The 17,698-nt window shown below is 34.8% G+C and overlaps 1 protein-coding gene across 7 annotated transcripts in view; it reads right to left on the bottom strand.

Moving 5' to 3' along the window:
- Positions 1–469: 469 nt before the first annotated feature.
- The window catches only part of TRIM33 (tripartite motif containing 33), a 121,756-nt gene continuing 104,527 nt past the window's right edge, over positions 470–17,698 (bottom strand). For 4 of the 7 annotated variants that reach the window (XM_015430748.4, XM_005542254.5, XM_073998438.1 and 1 more), the window contains 8 exons: positions 16,377–16,440; positions 14,610–14,769; positions 13,069–13,418; positions 10,416–10,539; positions 9,008–9,082; positions 7,067–7,219; positions 5,571–5,621; positions 470–5,491 (listed from right to left, as the gene is read on the bottom strand). In XM_015430748.4, the coding sequence (XP_015286234.1) occupies positions 5,279–5,491; positions 5,571–5,621; positions 7,067–7,219; positions 9,008–9,082; positions 10,416–10,539; positions 13,069–13,418; positions 14,610–14,769; positions 16,377–16,440 (1,190 nt within the window). In that variant the 3' untranslated portion in view covers positions 470–5,278. The remainder of the gene's footprint in view (positions 5,492–5,570; positions 5,622–7,066; positions 7,220–9,007; positions 9,083–10,415; positions 10,540–13,068; positions 13,419–14,609; positions 14,770–16,376; positions 16,441–17,698) is intronic. The other 3 variants (XM_015430755.4, XM_005542253.5, XR_012416226.1) reach the window with 2 other exon arrangements.

Here is a 17,698-nt window from a genome sequence, read left to right as displayed (position 1 = left end):
TAATTCCCAAACCCTTTAATATAACTTACAAGACTCTCTGCTCGAAGAGGGCTCTGCTCAATTCTTGAGTTTAGTTTTTACCACTCCAACTTACACTGTTTCAGATTAACTTTAAGTTAATTAACTTTTCAGTTCCTGGTATACATACATGTTCTCTCTCACTCAGTCTTCTACATAATGTATTCTCTTTTCACTCTCTCTTAAGATTTGTCCACTGTCCTTTTATGAGTGAAAGAAATTGCTTTCCTGGCAACAAAGTTTGGGTTAGATCCTTTCCTATGCATTAGAATTATATTGTTAATCCCTATCATAACATTGATTACTCTAACACAGAGTCTAAAGTCTGTGAAGGCAATGACTGTATCTTGTTCACTACTGTATTTTGGTGCCTGGCACACAGTGTAAATTTTTTAAATGATTTAAAATTATGATTAAGTTTCAACTCACAGAAGAAAAAAAAAGAAATTCATTTGAAAACTTTTTCAATTTTCTAATTTAATAGAAATAACCAAAACAATGTGGCTTTCAAACAAGGGTTTAAAACTAATCTAATACAACTTCTACAACACATTCCAGAGCATTATAACAAGAATTATTTACAGGCAGCTAATGTATTAAATAACCATGAAAAGAAAAAACTTGCTTTTATTACACACCAGCAAAAATACAGGAACAAAACAATTAGAAACTGCAACCTTGTTTTAAAAAATTAAATATGATTATTTAGAGAATACAATACCACAGAAACAGCACTTTTTAAGAATCATATTGAAGGGCAGTTAACTATGTGCAAAAATAATAGTAGTAGTAGTAGTAATAATAATGAGGGGAGGAGACCAATTTAAATACTGGAAGCAAGGAACTAGTAAGGCTGTGAATTTAACCCTTTCGTGTGTAGGTATGTTTACATAAAAAATTAACAGGCTTTCAAATTGCACAAATCTTTTTTATAGGCTTATGTATATGTTTCACTGTGTTTTAAAACGTAGTAGATGCCCACATTTTTCAGAACCAGGAGCAGAACATGCATTCCATCCTTAAGATTGAAATTTAGGCCACACTTGAAAGGGAATATTGCAGTGGCACTTACAAAATCATTTTGGTGCCTTCCCACACATATAAATTTGGTTAATTTAAAAGAAGAGCATTTTCAATTTTAAAGATCACTTTCTAGAAAAGGGCTAAACTTAACTTTGTACATTTTGTAGTTTGATATGACAAATATAGCCAAATTAACTTATTTTTGAAGATAGTTTTGTTTCTCCGATATAATAAAAAATATATAAACGACCACATAGGCAAACACAAGGAACTAAGATGAAAGAAATGCTATACATGCATTTTGACCAAGTAAAAGAAACCATTATATTCAAGAGTACGTGTTGAATCTGAAATGTCTATGTAAACTGTGGCATATAAATTTTTTCCTTAAAAAAGTACCTTCAATTTTTTTACTCAAACACTTACTTTTAAAAAAATATGCAACTTTCCCCAATTTTTAAAATAAAATGCCACAATATATTGTCATTACTTCCAGCATACATTTAAATTTCTTAATTTTTAAAAGATAGACTGGGTGATATGCATACAAACTTTCCTATAAAATCACCATCCAGGAGAGGATTCTGACATGCTATTAGGCAACAGACTTAAAGCAGTGTTATTGCTTTATTAAGGAGGAGATAAACTGTGAGAAAAAAAAATTAAATATCCAGGTCTGGTACATGATCAAACTGTATTACACCTTGAAAATCTTGAATCACCTTCAGCAGATCATTAACATAGATGGTACAGAAATTAAGAATTCACGGTATGAATTAAGAATCTGTTTTAACTAATGGAGTTGGGTGCGTGGATTTTTTATAAAACTACTCACTGATCCGATGCTGAGTATGCAGATGAGCAGTGCTTTAACAAGAAATGAGATTTTTGTATTTCACATGTTGTACATGAATGGGGGTGGGTGTGGGATGTAAAAGCCAAGGGAGAGGGGGCCACAGCATCTACTCCCATTTTGGATAGTAAGAGACCATTTAATAACATATGGTAGGCCACAATCCAAGGGCATAGTTGGAAGACCTGAATCTATTAGCTTATTAACACTAATCACTAATAATTACATGGCAGGATACCTGCTGAGGTAATTGATAAATCTACAATTTGCACACTTATAAACCTTTTACTTCTACTTAAAAGCATTATTTCTTTCAATTAACTAAAAATTCCAAAACTTATCACAAAAAATGAGACAACTAACTTAGCATTACCTAAAATTCCCTTATGTTAAGATACAGAAGTCAGAAAGTACCAACTTGTTGATCCAAAAACAATAATTTCAATAGTGGATCCAATGCCTTATCATTTCTCTGTAGTAATGGTTTGATGTTTCCATATAGAGCATGACCTGCAATCTAACCATACTTTAGAACTTACAAAGCAATTCCTTCACTCAAGTGAATCGGCTGAGCCAAGTGCTGAAAACACAAATTTAGGTCAGCAGAAAAGACCGTGCAACACTTTGTTCTTCGTTTTCTGATGGGAGAAGTAAACTGAAGTACAGCAAAAACTGTAAAAGCTTTTAAGAAAACATTATTATGTGGACTTTTCTCCAAATCTTCTAAAATACTTCCATTTAAACAACAAATACAAATGTGACAGTATAAAAACAAACTGCCTTCAGGGACTGACAGATATTCAATTTTGTCTTTTTAAAACATAAATTAATAGGAAAACATATATCTAAATATCAATTTAAGTTTTTATACTTTTTAACCATAGGTATAAATGAGCTGAAAAAATCAGCTTAGAGACACAACGATCAGTGTGCAAGAAAAAAGCTTTAATAAAAAATCTAAAGTGAATACCTTAATGGTGGCATGTTGATAGCTATTAATAGTAATTCCTCAGCAGTATAAATTATCTTAACAGAAATGGAGACTATTAAATGTTGACAAAAAAGTGGCTTTTAAACTGATTTAACCAATCTTAAACCAAAAAAAACTAAAAACTCTAACATGTAATTTTAAGGGAACACAGTTATTTTTTAAGGCCCCAAATACTGAAAAATATTTACTTAAAATGTGTTTCTCCCCTCAGTTAGCAGAATCTATTTATGACTCATTATCTACAATTTTTTAAAAGGATCCATTTGAAGAGCAATACAAAATATTAAAACTCAAAGGCCTGACAGAAGGAAGTTATACTGCTGCTATTCCTCACTTTCCAAAAATGTGCCCTTAGATATATGTCTACTTATAAACTGAAATAATGGATGTTGTGAAAAAAGAGGGAAACAGGCATAGGCATAAATATTTTTAAATAATTTTCTCCCTCTTATAAAAAAACTTTTCCTAGGAATTTAAAATTTGAGTAAAATGTTTAAACAGTTTGGTATATTTTCAAAGGCTTATTTTTAAAAAATTGAAAGTGAAGAGGAAGCCAGGAATAAAGTAAATCAATAGCAATAATAAAATCAATACTCTTTAAATACACAACCAGGAAGCCTAAATCATATTCCTATTTACCCCCACCCCTTGTTAAGAAAAGAAAAACAACCCAAAGGAATTTGTATAATAATTTCTTTAGAGCACTTTATTTGATTCAATATGCACTAAAAAATATTGACCTCTTAGACAATTATGTGAAATAATTTTGAGTAGTCTACTCTCTGAACTGCTTAAACTGAATTTTTAAAAAGGCAAATAAATGATTTGCCACAAAACTGCTGATTTCTGAAAAATATCTAATGGCAAATTCTTCTATTTTGGTCTCTGTATATTCTAATGTGTCCATACAAAAGTAGGACTAAAATCTTTAATCAAACAAAAGAGAAGCCTGTAACATTGTAGAACACACATTTTGAATCTGAGCATCACAAATGAAGAAAAGAAAAATGAACCAGAGCCAAGTTGATTTATCTGCCTCGGGTGCTGTAATTGGGGTGGTAAAGGTGGGTTTACTCCAGTAACCATTCAAGTGGGGATTGGCTCATTTTCAGGATTTACTTACAGGTCTCTTCTAAGTCCTTTAAGCCCCCAGTCCATGCAAATGTCCCACTTGGTGGACAGATGAGTAATCTAACCCCACCGGGTTTATTTCAATATTTCAATATCTCAATAATAAGCTGCTTCTGAAGATTTTTTGAGAAGTCTGTTCTCTATTAAAATAAGATAGAACCTCAAAATATGAATGTGAACATTAGAAATAGACAGAATATATTACAAATCCATTCTTGATAGGAACATTAGTAAGAATACACATTAGCTTAAAAAACAGGCTCAGCAAATGTTGCTGATCTGCCAAAAGTTTTAGTTCACTATTTACAAATAAGACAAAGTGAAATACAGAAAATTTTACACATTTGGTAGTTGACAGATACTGTTTGCCAATAGTGGTCTATCAGAAAACTGACATGAAGGAAGACTGGAAAAGAGCCAGTTGTCACCTTCTCAATCAAATTTAAATGTACAGAAAACTAGATTAATTTTGAAACAAACATTCTGCCTTTCATGGGAATAACTGTATGATCACATGATTTGATTGGGAAGTACAATTGTAAGTGTTTTCTGGAAATGACTACTATAACTCTAAATAATCCACTAATGAAAAGTTACCATTTTTATTTCAGTAGACCATTGAAGTTGATTAAATGATAACTAGTGGTCGTGTTTCCTAAACCCTAAGTATGAGTAGAAAATAAAACCACTGCTGAGTTCTTTATATCAATTTAAAAACTAAGACCCAACAGCATAAAAATGAGAAAAAATATAATGGCATGATTCAATGCAAATCTGCACTGACATTAAAGTAGAATCTGAGCTACTTGGGTTTTCAACTAGAAAACAACCTGATATGTATGTGTGTGAAGAGAGAGGGTTAAAAGTTGTTTTAATAACTGTGCGACCTAGTCCAAAAAGAAAATTTATCAAGTGACACGAGCCTCAAGTATTTACTCGTACACCAAGTATCCTGCACCAATCAATAGCACACAATCATCAACATTTGCCATTTCTAACAGAGAATCACCCTCATTAGAACAGAAATCCTCACATCATTTCACTTTTGCTTTTTGCTTTTAAAGTTGCAAACAGAGTTCTCTCCCCCTTTCTTGACAAGAATGTGTTTCTGTCCATTATTTCAATCTAATACTGTGTAAAAGCTATCAGCTTCTTCAAGGAGGTGCCCACTGTAGGCAGGATATTCCAGCAACACTTAAAAGTTTTCTGGGTTGTTTTTTTGTTTGTTTGTTTTTTAACAATTGATTCAAATCCATGTCATTTTACTTTATATGTACTGGTCTCTCATCTGACTTTAGGCGTTTTCTGCGGGGCTGTATAAAGTCTTCATCAGAGTCCTCAGTTACCTCACCATCATCCTCTTCCTGCTCAAACTCTGGCAAAGGTGCGAAGGTCCTGTCTGAGTAGATCTCTGTGAGTTTATCTTCAAAGTACAATGCAACTGCTTTCCCTGCCTGAGCTACTTCTGAATCAGCCTGCAAGCAAAAGATAGGAATATTCACCTATTGGTAATGCATATTCCTTCACCAAGTTTGCATGGTCTGAAAAGCTTACCTTCAAATTAATCTCTTGTGTGTCTGCATAAACTTGAACAACTTTCATCATCTAAAAAGGATACCAGAGTCAAAAAAAAAAAAGGGAAATTATAATCCTTTCTAAAGTTATGAGACTGTATAGGATTGGCGACGAAAAGTCAGCCATACTAGGGAGAACAAATTGCTATAACCAGATAAAGTGCTTTTCTAAAATTCTACAGAACATGGAACCATTTTCTTTACAAAGCCCTGTTACTAAAGCTACTGTGAAACCTCAGTAATTGTCTTATTTTGAATTATCAAGGTCAATCTGAATAGGAATTGGTCTGAACACATCAATCTATTCAAGAGAAAAATATTTGTGAAGCAAATTATATAAGAAACCTTGCTTTTAAAAAACTGACACACTTTCAATAAACCACTTAATAAAAATTATATCTGTATAGCAATATGTTAATCATAAACTATTTAACTATTACTGAGGCAGGTAACATGGGTCTTATCAACTATAGTTCATGAAAGCATATCTATTTGAAAATAATTTAACTACACTGAAAAATAAGACAAAATTTGGGACTAGTTTCTAAATTTAACTTCAAATTAATGAGATTTTACTAATATACTCTGTGCCATACTGCTATAAAGGTGACTTAGAATTTTCACCTTATGAGGATTTTGTTTTGTTTTCAATTTTAAAATGCCATCTGGATGCTTCCAGAGGTAGTTACGGGAATACGTTACAGGATTCAATGTGATTTATTTTAGTAATAATCATATGGCACCCAAATTACATCAGCAATAAAAAGACTTTAGTATTAATCTTTTAAAAGATTTTGTGGATTCTCATTAAATTCCACTTTCTTCTCATGAAAATCTTCCATAATAATAACAGAATTGATTTTATCCCTAAGATAATAAAAACAATTTTCCTGAAACAGGTATATATCACATTTCTTCTCAAGGTATGGCTAATTCAACCTTACCCTCAAAAAAAACCAAACCAAAACAAAACAAAAAAAACTCCAAAAACCAAAAAACATAACCAAAATTAATGAAAGTCACACTGCTGAAATAAGAAAACTCAGTATCATATACTCTGGGCCACTATTCAAGATAGGTCACCAGAGATTAGTTTAAGGTTCTACATTTATGTTGTCAATAATAAAATGCAAGGACAAGGGTACAGATACTTTCCTAATTGTACCCAAAATGTAAGCTGTTTATAATCATATCCCACGAAACATACTTAACTACGGACAGTACTTTCCATACTTATGCCAATCCTCAACTCATTTAGAAAAAGTAATATTCTTAATGTATTATATTTAAGTATATACTCCAAATTATACACAATAAATTTTCTTCACTGGAGCTGTTAATACAATCAGATGTTTAGCAGGACTACAGCAGAAAAAACAATTTTAATAAAACTAAAGTCTTTCAGCAGAAAAAATAAAACAAGGAAACTAACAAAAACTAACAAATCAAGACTCTATAGGTTGGAAGTTAACATACTTCATTAAACCTTTCACAGTTCTTGAAGATCAAACGGACATCAGCCACAAAGTCATCTGGGATTTGGTAGTGTTGGGAATGTTTTTTCTGAAGCTTCTTTTTCACGGTGGATAAATCCATTGGTTTCTTTATAATTTTATAGTAGTTTGGTATCTAAAATAAGCAAATAATGGCAAATAAGAATTCTCCAAAAATGCCAAACTGTTTAATTTGAAAATGCATAGCATATTAATTTTAGGGGAAAGAAAGTTATTATAGAGCCAGCTGCTTGCAAATTTTGATACAGACATATGTACTTTACATCTTCATGAAAACCAAATCTTATGCAGAATATGTGCCAATCTTCATGGTTAGTCCAAGCCCCCAAAGTCCTACTTTTAATAGTAAGATTTGGAAAGAAAGCAATTAGCAAGGGTAACCAACCAGTAGCCTTGAGGCAACATTTGACTTATCAGAATTTTATGACTTCTCAAGAGTTTTTCTTTTTTTTTTTTTAAAAGAAAATTTATAAAATATATTAATGTTACAATTAGAATATGATGTCTTTTGGAAGACATCACAGATAATATCATTTACATCACGAAATCTTGACTTAGTAACAGAGGAAGCAAGACTGTTAGCACGTAAGAAAAATTTACTAACTTTATTAATCATTTAGTGTTCATGCTAGGGAATTCTGGCCCCAACCCTGGCTAAAAATTTCTACCCTTGGGATAAAAGTAAAGTTAGAGAAGCTATTTTATTGATTGATTAATTGATTTCTGAGATGGAGTCTTGCTCTGTCGCCCAGGCTGGAGTGCGGTGGCGCCATGCTGGCTCACTGCAACCTCCAATCCCCTAGGTTCGGGCAATTATCCTGCCTCAGCCTCCCTAGGAGTTGGGATTACAGGCGTGCGCTACCACACCCGCCTAATGTTTGTATTTTTAGTAGAGAGGGGGTTTCACCATGTTGGCCAGGCTGGTCTTGAACTCCTGACCTCAAGTGATCTGCCGGCCAGGCCTCCCAAAATGATGGGATTACAGGCATGAGCCACCATGCCTGGCCAAGAAGCTATTTTAATGGCCCATAAAAAGAAAACATTTGAAAGTCATTTTCTACTTTAAAATCCCTGCACTTGAAGATGAGACAATTTTCCAGAAACAGATGATTACTGCTTGTACAAAACATCTTCCGTCTACGCCTTTTGTGATTTAAAATTCATTTCTCAGGCTACTCAGTAAACAAGTCAACTACCATTTAATACTCTCTAACAGGCCTGGTATGTAATAATGTACTATTCAACAACTGATGGCTAGTAATAAAATGTGTGTAGAATATTCTTATCCCACTTATTAGGCACCAAACACCTCTAATCTTCCATTTATTGTAGCATTTTAGAGCCTTTATCCCTTACAAAAGTCAATGACTATAGACTATGCTAAACACTTTACATAGGTTATCTTATATAATCCTCAGAACAACCCAATGAGGTAAGAAATGGTGTCAGAAAAGAAAACTTGAGTCTTAGAGAGGTTGAGGAGCTTATTCCAGAAAGCTGAGGTGTAATACAAGCTTAGTGTAAGGCCAGAGCCTATATACTTTTTTCTTTCTTTTTTTTTTTTTTTTTTGAGACAGTCTCCCTCTGTCACCCAGGCTGGAGTGCAGTGGTGTGATCTGACTCACTGCAAGCTCCGCCTCCGGGGTTCACGCCATTCTCCTGCCTCAGTCTTCCAAGCAGCTGGGACTACAGGCGCCCGCCACCGTGCCCGGCTAATTTTTTTGTATTTTTAGTAGAGACGGGGTTTCACCGTGGTCTCGATTTCATGACCTCGTGATCCACCCGCCTCAGCCTCCCAAAGTGCTGGGATTACAGGCGTGAGCCACCGCGCCCAACCGCCAGAGCCCATACCCTTAAGTATTATGAGACTTCCCCCACTGAGCTACTAAGGTAGGCAACTCACCGAAGCAGGAACAGGCTCCTGGAATTCAATACTTAATTCATGGCAATAGAGGTAAAGCAGAAGACGTTCACATTTCTGGCCCAAACAAGGAAAGGAAAGCACATTAAACATTTTTCTCCTAATAAAACATTCTCGAGAATGAGAACTATATCACAACAAAGTCTGATTACAACAAACTGAACACAAGCCCCCTGTTTATTAGATACTCAAGTAAATATGAACACCCAAAGAAAACTCCTGTGCTTCTCATTTTGTTTTCAGACTATCTTTGGTTCTACTTTAAATAAGAATGGAAGATAACTAAGGTAATTTATGGAAGGAAGTCACAAAAGCAACATCTAACACTTTGTGCAAAAATTTATAAATTACTTGGTAATAAATAAGTAAATAAATCATCACTGTTGCTCCTCATGGTAATTCCTTAGACAGGCAAGATAAATGTTGAAAGTTATTATCCCCTTTCTTCAAATGACTCCAGTCAGGTTCAAAATAAAAATGGCCTTCTCAATCTAACTCCAGAAACGTGTTTTTACCCAATCATGAGTAAACTGAGATGCATTTTACATTCACAGTCTTCTATTTATCTAAACTTCTTTTAATACAAGTCATACAAGTTTGTATACCCTAAACACGTATCTTGTCTTCACAGATAGTGGATGAGGGTTTTTGCAACTATATACACCAGAGTAGAGCCAAACTTAACTCTAATGACCGCATGACAATGCAAAAGATTCTGTCTTTGGAAATCAGACTACAGGCCAGATTGGTAAAATTCTGAGTAAAGTAAGGAAAGAGTTTCCATTTTTAATATGATGAGAAGCTATCAGAGAATTTTAAGCAAGGAAATGATAGACTTGTTTACTTTTTAAAAGAACGCTGTTTAATACAGAAAACAGACTATAAAGGTCAAGAGCAGAAGCGAGGAGAGCAGTTAAGAGATAATTACAATAGTCCAGATGAGAAATTACGATCTCTGTCTAGAATGGTAATGGTGGGAAAAGGTGAGAAAATGGTATTATAGTTGTTATTATTTCATTTCTAATAGGTTTCTAACCTGAGCAACAGAAATGAATGGTGGTATCATTCAATTAAGGGGAATACTGGGGGAGGAATACACTTTTTTATGTTGTTATTTGCTTGGTTTTGTGTTTGGAAGGAGAGGATTAGAAATTAAGATTTTAGTTGGGACATCTTAAGTTTGAGGAATCCGGATAGAAGGGTCTGTAGTTCAGGGTTAGAGAAAAAAAGACTTCAGAGATCATCAATATACCATCAGATGACAGGATTAAAAATTAAATGTTACCAGGTTTTGTGTATGCTACACAGGGAAAAAAAAAAAAAAAAAAGATGTATATATAGGCAGACCACTACTGAATCCCAGTGACAAACCAACTTATTTGACACTTACCCTTTGGTCCACGGGGCTTAACCCCTGTGCAGTTTTCCCCTTCTTACTATGTTGCAAATTATCACAATCGTATTCAACTTCTGGCTTTCCAATATCTCTACAAAATGTGCATATCCAGTCCCCACTAGACAGGGAAATAGGTAATTAGTCCACGTAATTATAAAAAAAGCCTGCTCTAGAGAAGCTACTTCCCTAGACAGGGCCCTGGTTTATTTTCTTAATAATTTTTTGGAAAAAGGGAGGTTTTATAGTTGTGAAATCTCATCAGGTGAAGTCATGTGATTAAAAACTCCTCTAAACTTTCCTAGTCACGCATCAATTGATTACTTTCTGGAATGCATTATAAAAATGGCATCTCTGCATTAAAAGGGGGTCTCTAAGTAGTGATGAGCAGTACTTGCAGCATAAGGCCTAAGACCAACTCTCCCAGGTCCCAGTATCACCATTATGTAGACTCAGTATTTATGAATAAGAAGAGCACGGGTTACAGAGTTTCTCAGGTATCTTGTACCGTTTTGGCATGTATTAAAATGCCAAAAGTAAATCAGTTGTTTTTTCATGGTCAAAACCTAGAACACACACACACATACCTACAGGCACAAGCACATGTATATATACCTTCTTTTTTTTCAGAGACAGAATCTCCCCCTCGCCCAGGCTGGAGTGCAGTGGCACAATCTTGGTTCACTGCAACCTCTGCCTCTCGGGTTAAAGCGATTCTTGTACCTCAGCCTCCCTAGTAGCTGGGATTACAGGCATGCGCCATCATGACCGACTAATTTTTGTATTTTTTTTTTTGAGACACAGTTTCACTCTGTCCTCCAGGCTGGAGTACAGTGGCATGATCCTGGCTCACTCCAACCTCTGCCTCCCGGGTTCAAGCGATTTTCATGACTCAGCCTCCTGAGTAGCTGGGATTACAGATGCCTGCCAACATGCCCAGCTAATTTTTATGTTATTAGTAGAGATGGGGTTTCACTATGTTGACCAGGCAACTCCTGACCTCAGGTGATCTGCCTACCTCGGCCTCCCAAAGTGCTGAGATTACAGGCACCCGCCACCATGCCTGGCCAATTTTTGTATTTTTAGTAGAGATGGGGTTTCACTATGGTGGCCAGGATGGTCTCAAACTCCTGGCCTCAAGTGATTGACCTGCCTTGGCCTCCCAAAGTGCTGGGATTACAGGCATGAGCCACTATGCCTGGCCACCTCCTATATTTTAACCCTACCAAGTATATACTTTGTTTTTATCAGGATTTCTTATCAAACTATGACTTCTAAAATGATTTATATTCACTCCCTCTCTCTATATAAATAGATATATGGTGATATATAGAGAGGTATATACATAGATACTAAATCTAGGGATATGTACTAACCAATCTATTTGTTTGTTTTTCTTTTTCAGAGACGGAGTCTTGCTCTGTCACCAAGGCTAGAGTGCAGTGGTGCAATCTCGGCTCACGGCAACATCTGCTTCCCAGGTTCAAGCAATCCTCCTGGCTCAGCCCTCCAAGTAACTGGGACTACAAGGTGTGCACCACCATGCCTGGCTAAGTTTTTTATTTTTTGTATTTTTAGCAGAGATGGGGTTTTACCATGTTGGCCAGGCTGTTCTCAAACTCCTGACCTCAAGTGCTCCGCCTGCCTCAGCCTCACAAAGTGCGGGATTACAGGTGTGAGCTACCACGCCTGGCTAATTTGCGCCAACATTTTACAATCCTTTCAAAGTTATTTGCCATTGAAAGAAAGTATTCAGTGGCAAAATTCTGACATTCCAGTAAATATTACTACCCAAAGAAAACTCTTAATTTCAAGATCAAAGTGCCAATGCTTTTCTTTTCTAAATAAGAGTAAAGAAAAAGAAGGCCCTTATTACATCTCTAGCAAATAACTGTATCTCCAAAGACTTAGGTAAGAAATTACAATTCTTCAGAAAAATATTCTGGCACTGTTTAAATATCTACTAGTTTTCTAATCCAAAAGGCTGACTCTTTCAAACGGGATACTATTATTCAATTAAAGTTACTGCTTCTCGGGAATTTGAGAAGATATATCTTTTTTTTTTTTTTTAATTTATAACAAGAAAAAAGCTGGGTTTACTCCAAGAATACTGATTTACTTCCACTAAAAAGAAACTGGGGGACAAGAGAGAAAGGAGAAGATTGAAAAAAACAAGTATGACTCTACTATTTTATGGTCTCTGAAATCAGAGATGAAAGATTGCATGAACATAAAGTATTAAATGGAAGGGAAGAACTACAGCTCTTCTAAACCAAAACCTACCACTTGTAGATGCAAAAACTGATCCCTGATAATTAGTGAATTGCCCAAGCTTACTACAGAATTATAACCAGACTACAGGCTTTGTAACCTTAGCCCCCTCTTAATTTAGAATTTTATCTATTTTCCTTATACTGAATATAAACTAAAGGCCAGGAGATGAAATCTACTCTTTAACATTAATGTACCACTTAGATCTTAGATAGTTTATTGTTAGTTTCTCTGGAAGCTAATATCGAAAGAATAACAGGCTCCCTGTTTTATAGAAATACTACGCACTGGTTAGAAGGCCATCTGCCCTGAACAATCTTCTGTTATTTATTTTTAGCTTATGAAAATAAACACCAAAAATCAATTATTTCACTGGTACCTTGGAAAGCTAAGTAGTGTTGGAACATGACAAGTTAGATGAAAGACCTTTGGACATTTTTCGCAGCACAAGAGATCTCCTCCATTTTGGCAGACAGCACACCAGTCTTCATTTGGGTCATCATCTTTATTGTTGCCATCTCCTCCAATCCTTGCCGACCTGTGCATGAGGCTTCGAATTGGGGACTTTCCATTAACAAGGCTGCTGAGCCCTGACTGTTTGCAGCTTTCATTCATATCTGCAGGTTCAGTTTTCACATGGTTTTCCAGGCTTGCCAATGCATCCAACTCACTTTCTAGATGCAGGTTGGTTGAGAGAGGTGGTGTCAAGCTACTCTCAGGACTGCTCAACTAAAACAAAACGATCATAAATTCTTGAAGAATCATTTAATCTTTATTGTATGCAGTATGTGCATTTAAAAGTTATGTGAATATGCATATAGATATACTGACATAACTTAAATTTATTTTATAAATCACAATAGTGCCATAAAGAAATGACAATAATCCCAAAATTATTCAGGCACACTAACATATATGATTTTAAGGGGTCTGTCCCTCTAATAATGTCTCACTCAGATAATAAGTAAATTAATTAAACTGTTAAGCTACTAACTGGGAAGTCAGCATAGGGTTATACTTTTCCTTGAGAGAGTTAATTATGGCACACTCCTTTTCACACCTAGAATCTTTTGCATAGCATTTTAGAAGCATTCTATAATATTCTTCTGCTCACCTATCATTCCACTATATTGTAGGAAGGTTGCAACAACTTAAAGAAATCGTTCACCACCCTTGGCACCCATTTTTTTTATGGGGGTACTTTCTAAACCAAGTTCTGGATGAAGAGGTAACAGTACTCCAAACCCGAGGCTGAATCTCTTGCTCTCTGAATCTATATATACTGTGTTAAATATACTAATACCTTGAGATGAATTCCTATGTGCCAACCATATAAAAAAGGAAAAAGAAGCCCGGTCAGAAAGAGAAAACAAAAATCAAAATATTTAAACCAAGAGGGGCTTAGCCTTCCTTCATTCTATATTAGAAATTATATAAAATGTTCCACTCAAGGAACTCCAGAATGATTAGTAATACATAAGCCAAAAGACAATCTTCCTATCACAAAATTCTGATCAATAAATTTCTTTTGTGTCAGCAATCTTAATGCTGCGCTCACAGGTCCAGGAGAATGCCAAAGATCTTTTGTGGCATGAGATTCAACGTGACTACTGAAATAACAATTTCAGGACAAGATACAATCTGATTTAGCATCATGGCAAGAATACTGACTAAATACAAATTCAAAGATAATTTCAAATGAGTACTTAGTACAATTATTAAGTTTTTTCTGATAATTACAGCTGACTCTCAGACAAAAAAGTTGAGTTAGAAAAAGATGTATCTGGCTTGTGCCAGGCATGAAATTTCAAAAATAAATAAATGTTCCTAGAACCACTACTTAGTCTTAATATACTCAGAGCTGAAAGAATCAATGAAGTGATGTCCTTAAGTCCCTGTCAGACCCCAGTGGGAGCTTACCATGCAAGCACTCCTCCTGCCATCCTCTGTTTTTTCTTGTTTTACACCTCCTGAAAAGCTACATATTTCATCTTCAGTCCCAGGTTCTTGCTTGACCTTCACCTGATCAGATTTGAAACTAAGACTTGTCTTCTCAGCAGTTCTTCCTGATGAGCCACAGCTAATAAGAAACAACAAATAAAGATCAGATACGTTTGACATATGGTATAAATAAAAACAATTATATGAAAAGTAATGTTTACTAAAGTGAAGACAACAGACAACTTTGTAGACGATAAGGATACCTCATAATGTGGTTAAGGGGAATGTGGTATAAAGCCTAGCTTCAAACTCTTTAAAATTATGCAGCAACTTTCAGAAGACCCTGAAAACACATTTTATGGTTTGAAGCACTTCTATCTTCACACATACATACATACATACACACACACACACACACACACACACACACACACACACACACTCCTATTTCTTAGCTCTGTCCACTGAAAAGGCCTAAGAAACAATGAGCAATTCAGTAGCAATGAGTGCTATTAGCACTAGAATATTATCCTCAAACACTATTTTCCTGCTTTTCTGCTAACATTACCAGAACTTCCTGGGAAAGTAGCTGATTCCAGGTCTGAAGCAAGAAATGTACAAAATGAACCTGAAACACTGTTTCACAGGAAACACTGAAGTTTAAAAAAGACTGCTGTGATTATAGCAAAAGCACTAAGAAGCAAGCCTGAGAAAGCTCTGAAGGCCAAAGATGGAATAATGTTAAGTGTTCAATACATATATACATACATACATACATACGTAGATACATAACATATATAATGGATTAAAATATATAAAGTATGTTTAAATATCTCAGTCCATGAAGGTAATAACAATAAAACTGTCACTGTTGGAGGGTGTTAGAAATCAATTCGTTACCACAAAAGCAGGCAAATAGAATTTATCCTATCTTTCCTATAACCCAATAGTTGATGACGAAAGTTTCTCTTTACAGAAATATTCTAAATAAAGAATGATACAATAATTAAAATATCATATTTCAACCAGCAGAAAAATAATAGAGCTAAACAATGATTATTAACGGTTGCTATCACAAAAACCCCAACCAGGCATAATTCGCCCCTGCTGGAAGTACACACTACCACTACACTACCAAGTCTTCTTGCCCTCCCTTCCCCCAAAGCAAACCTAAATCTGATCAACCCTCTTGACCTAAATACCAACATAGACAAAAAAACAGCAGGCAGTGTGTACTTAAATGACAAGATGGAGAAATTGGGAAAACATTATAGGAGAAACTACATTTTTACAACAAATAAATTGATAGTGACATAAACAAACTGATGGAAATGTATAGAGCTTATTTGCATCTGACTCAAAGAAATCATCTGGTTCTTTTTAAAAGGCATTTGTTGCAAAAATTGGGAACATTAATGGATCTCTATTGATATTAAAGAATGAGTTGTTAAATTTTTTTAGGTGTGATAATGGTTCTGTGGTTATAAATTTTTAAAGTTATTTTCATTAAGTGATATATACTGAAACAGTCACAAGTGAAATGACTGAGATTTGTTTCAAAATAATTCAGACCAGAAAGGAATTGGTAGAAGAATAGAAGAAGCAAGATTGGACATTATTTGATCACTGTTAAAGCTGGGTGTTAAGTATACAGGGGTTCATTGTAATATTCTACTTTTATTATATATATTTGCTGTTTTTCTTAACAAAAAGGAAAAAAATAATTATTAATGACATAACACTCACCTGCCTCGACTGCCAGTACTAGAAGTACTTGGGGGTCTCACAGGTGTGTGAGAATTGGATAAACCTAAAAAGTAGTAAGTCAAAATGAGTATCAATGCATATAAGAATATTTGGAATTCTACCTACTGGTCACAGAACTCAAGATTATTATAACCCAGCTAAAAAATTCTTGGAAATCAGATCTAGTCACAAAGTCGGGAATACATGTGTAACCATTAGCAGACATCAACCAGTTTCTCTCAGCTGTGTCCAGACATCACCTCAGAATCCTCCTCAGGGCACCACTATCCAGTCAATAAAACAGACCAAGAAAACATTATCTGCCATCCCTCAACAAGTTATTTGATAAAATATTCTACTTAGGTTCCCATTAATTATTTTCAGAAGTCCTAAAATAATTCTTATTAAACCTTAAAAATTATGTGATTTAAAAAATGTTAATTTTGCATCTCATGGAAAATCCATATTCACAAGTGAACTGTTCTTCCTCTAGAAAGAAGTAGGTGGTCCGTTTCAGTAAGAAAGAAATAACATTTAATTTACATCAGAAAAATACATTCAATAACACTTCTAGAATGTTAACCTGTTTGGAGTTGCTTCAATCACGTATTCAAGAGTCCCAACTGAATCACTGAGTAATGGGGTTAATAAAACCACTGGGATTTTGGAAGAGAGCTATATATCATGGCTATTTCAATAGTTCTCAGCAAATTTTTTATTTTAAAATTACAGTTTGAAAATTAACCTGCCCTTCTTCAGCTCTTACTTTTTAAATAATTTTTCAATGTTTCATTATTTTACAAAGTGTTTTAAAGTTGACTTGGAACTAAAGAACTCTTCAACTGACCCTCTGTATTGTAAAATATAAGATTAAACCTATAAAAGACTGAATATACTAAGGGCTGAGTAATCTGGAGTTCCAAACAGTGTCGACTACAGATATATATTAATATGATTTCAGTTAGCGAAAAGAGTACCAATAGTATTTGAACAAAAATAATTACAAAGAACAATCAAGAAAAAAATATCTGTTATTGTGTCAACTTGGCTAGGATATGACACCCAGCAGTATGGCCAAACATCAGTATAGATGGTACTGTGAAGGTATTTTTTTTTTTAGATGGGATTAATTAACATTTAAATAAGTGGACTTTGAGAAAAGTAGATTATTTTCCATAATGCAAGTGGGTCTCATAAAATCAGGTAAAGCCCTTTTAAGAGAGAAGAGAAGATGGAGCCCTGTTCTCTCCCCTACCTCCTCATGCCCCAAAGAAGATATTTTGTCTCAATACTGTAACAATACTCTTACCTGGGTCTCCAGC

This window comes from Macaca fascicularis, chromosome 1 (genome assembly GCF_037993035.2).
Source record: "Macaca fascicularis isolate 582-1 chromosome 1, T2T-MFA8v1.1".
Classification (NCBI taxonomy): domain Eukaryota; kingdom Metazoa; phylum Chordata; class Mammalia; order Primates; family Cercopithecidae; genus Macaca; species Macaca fascicularis.
This window is presented reverse-complemented; position numbering and strand designations above follow the sequence as displayed.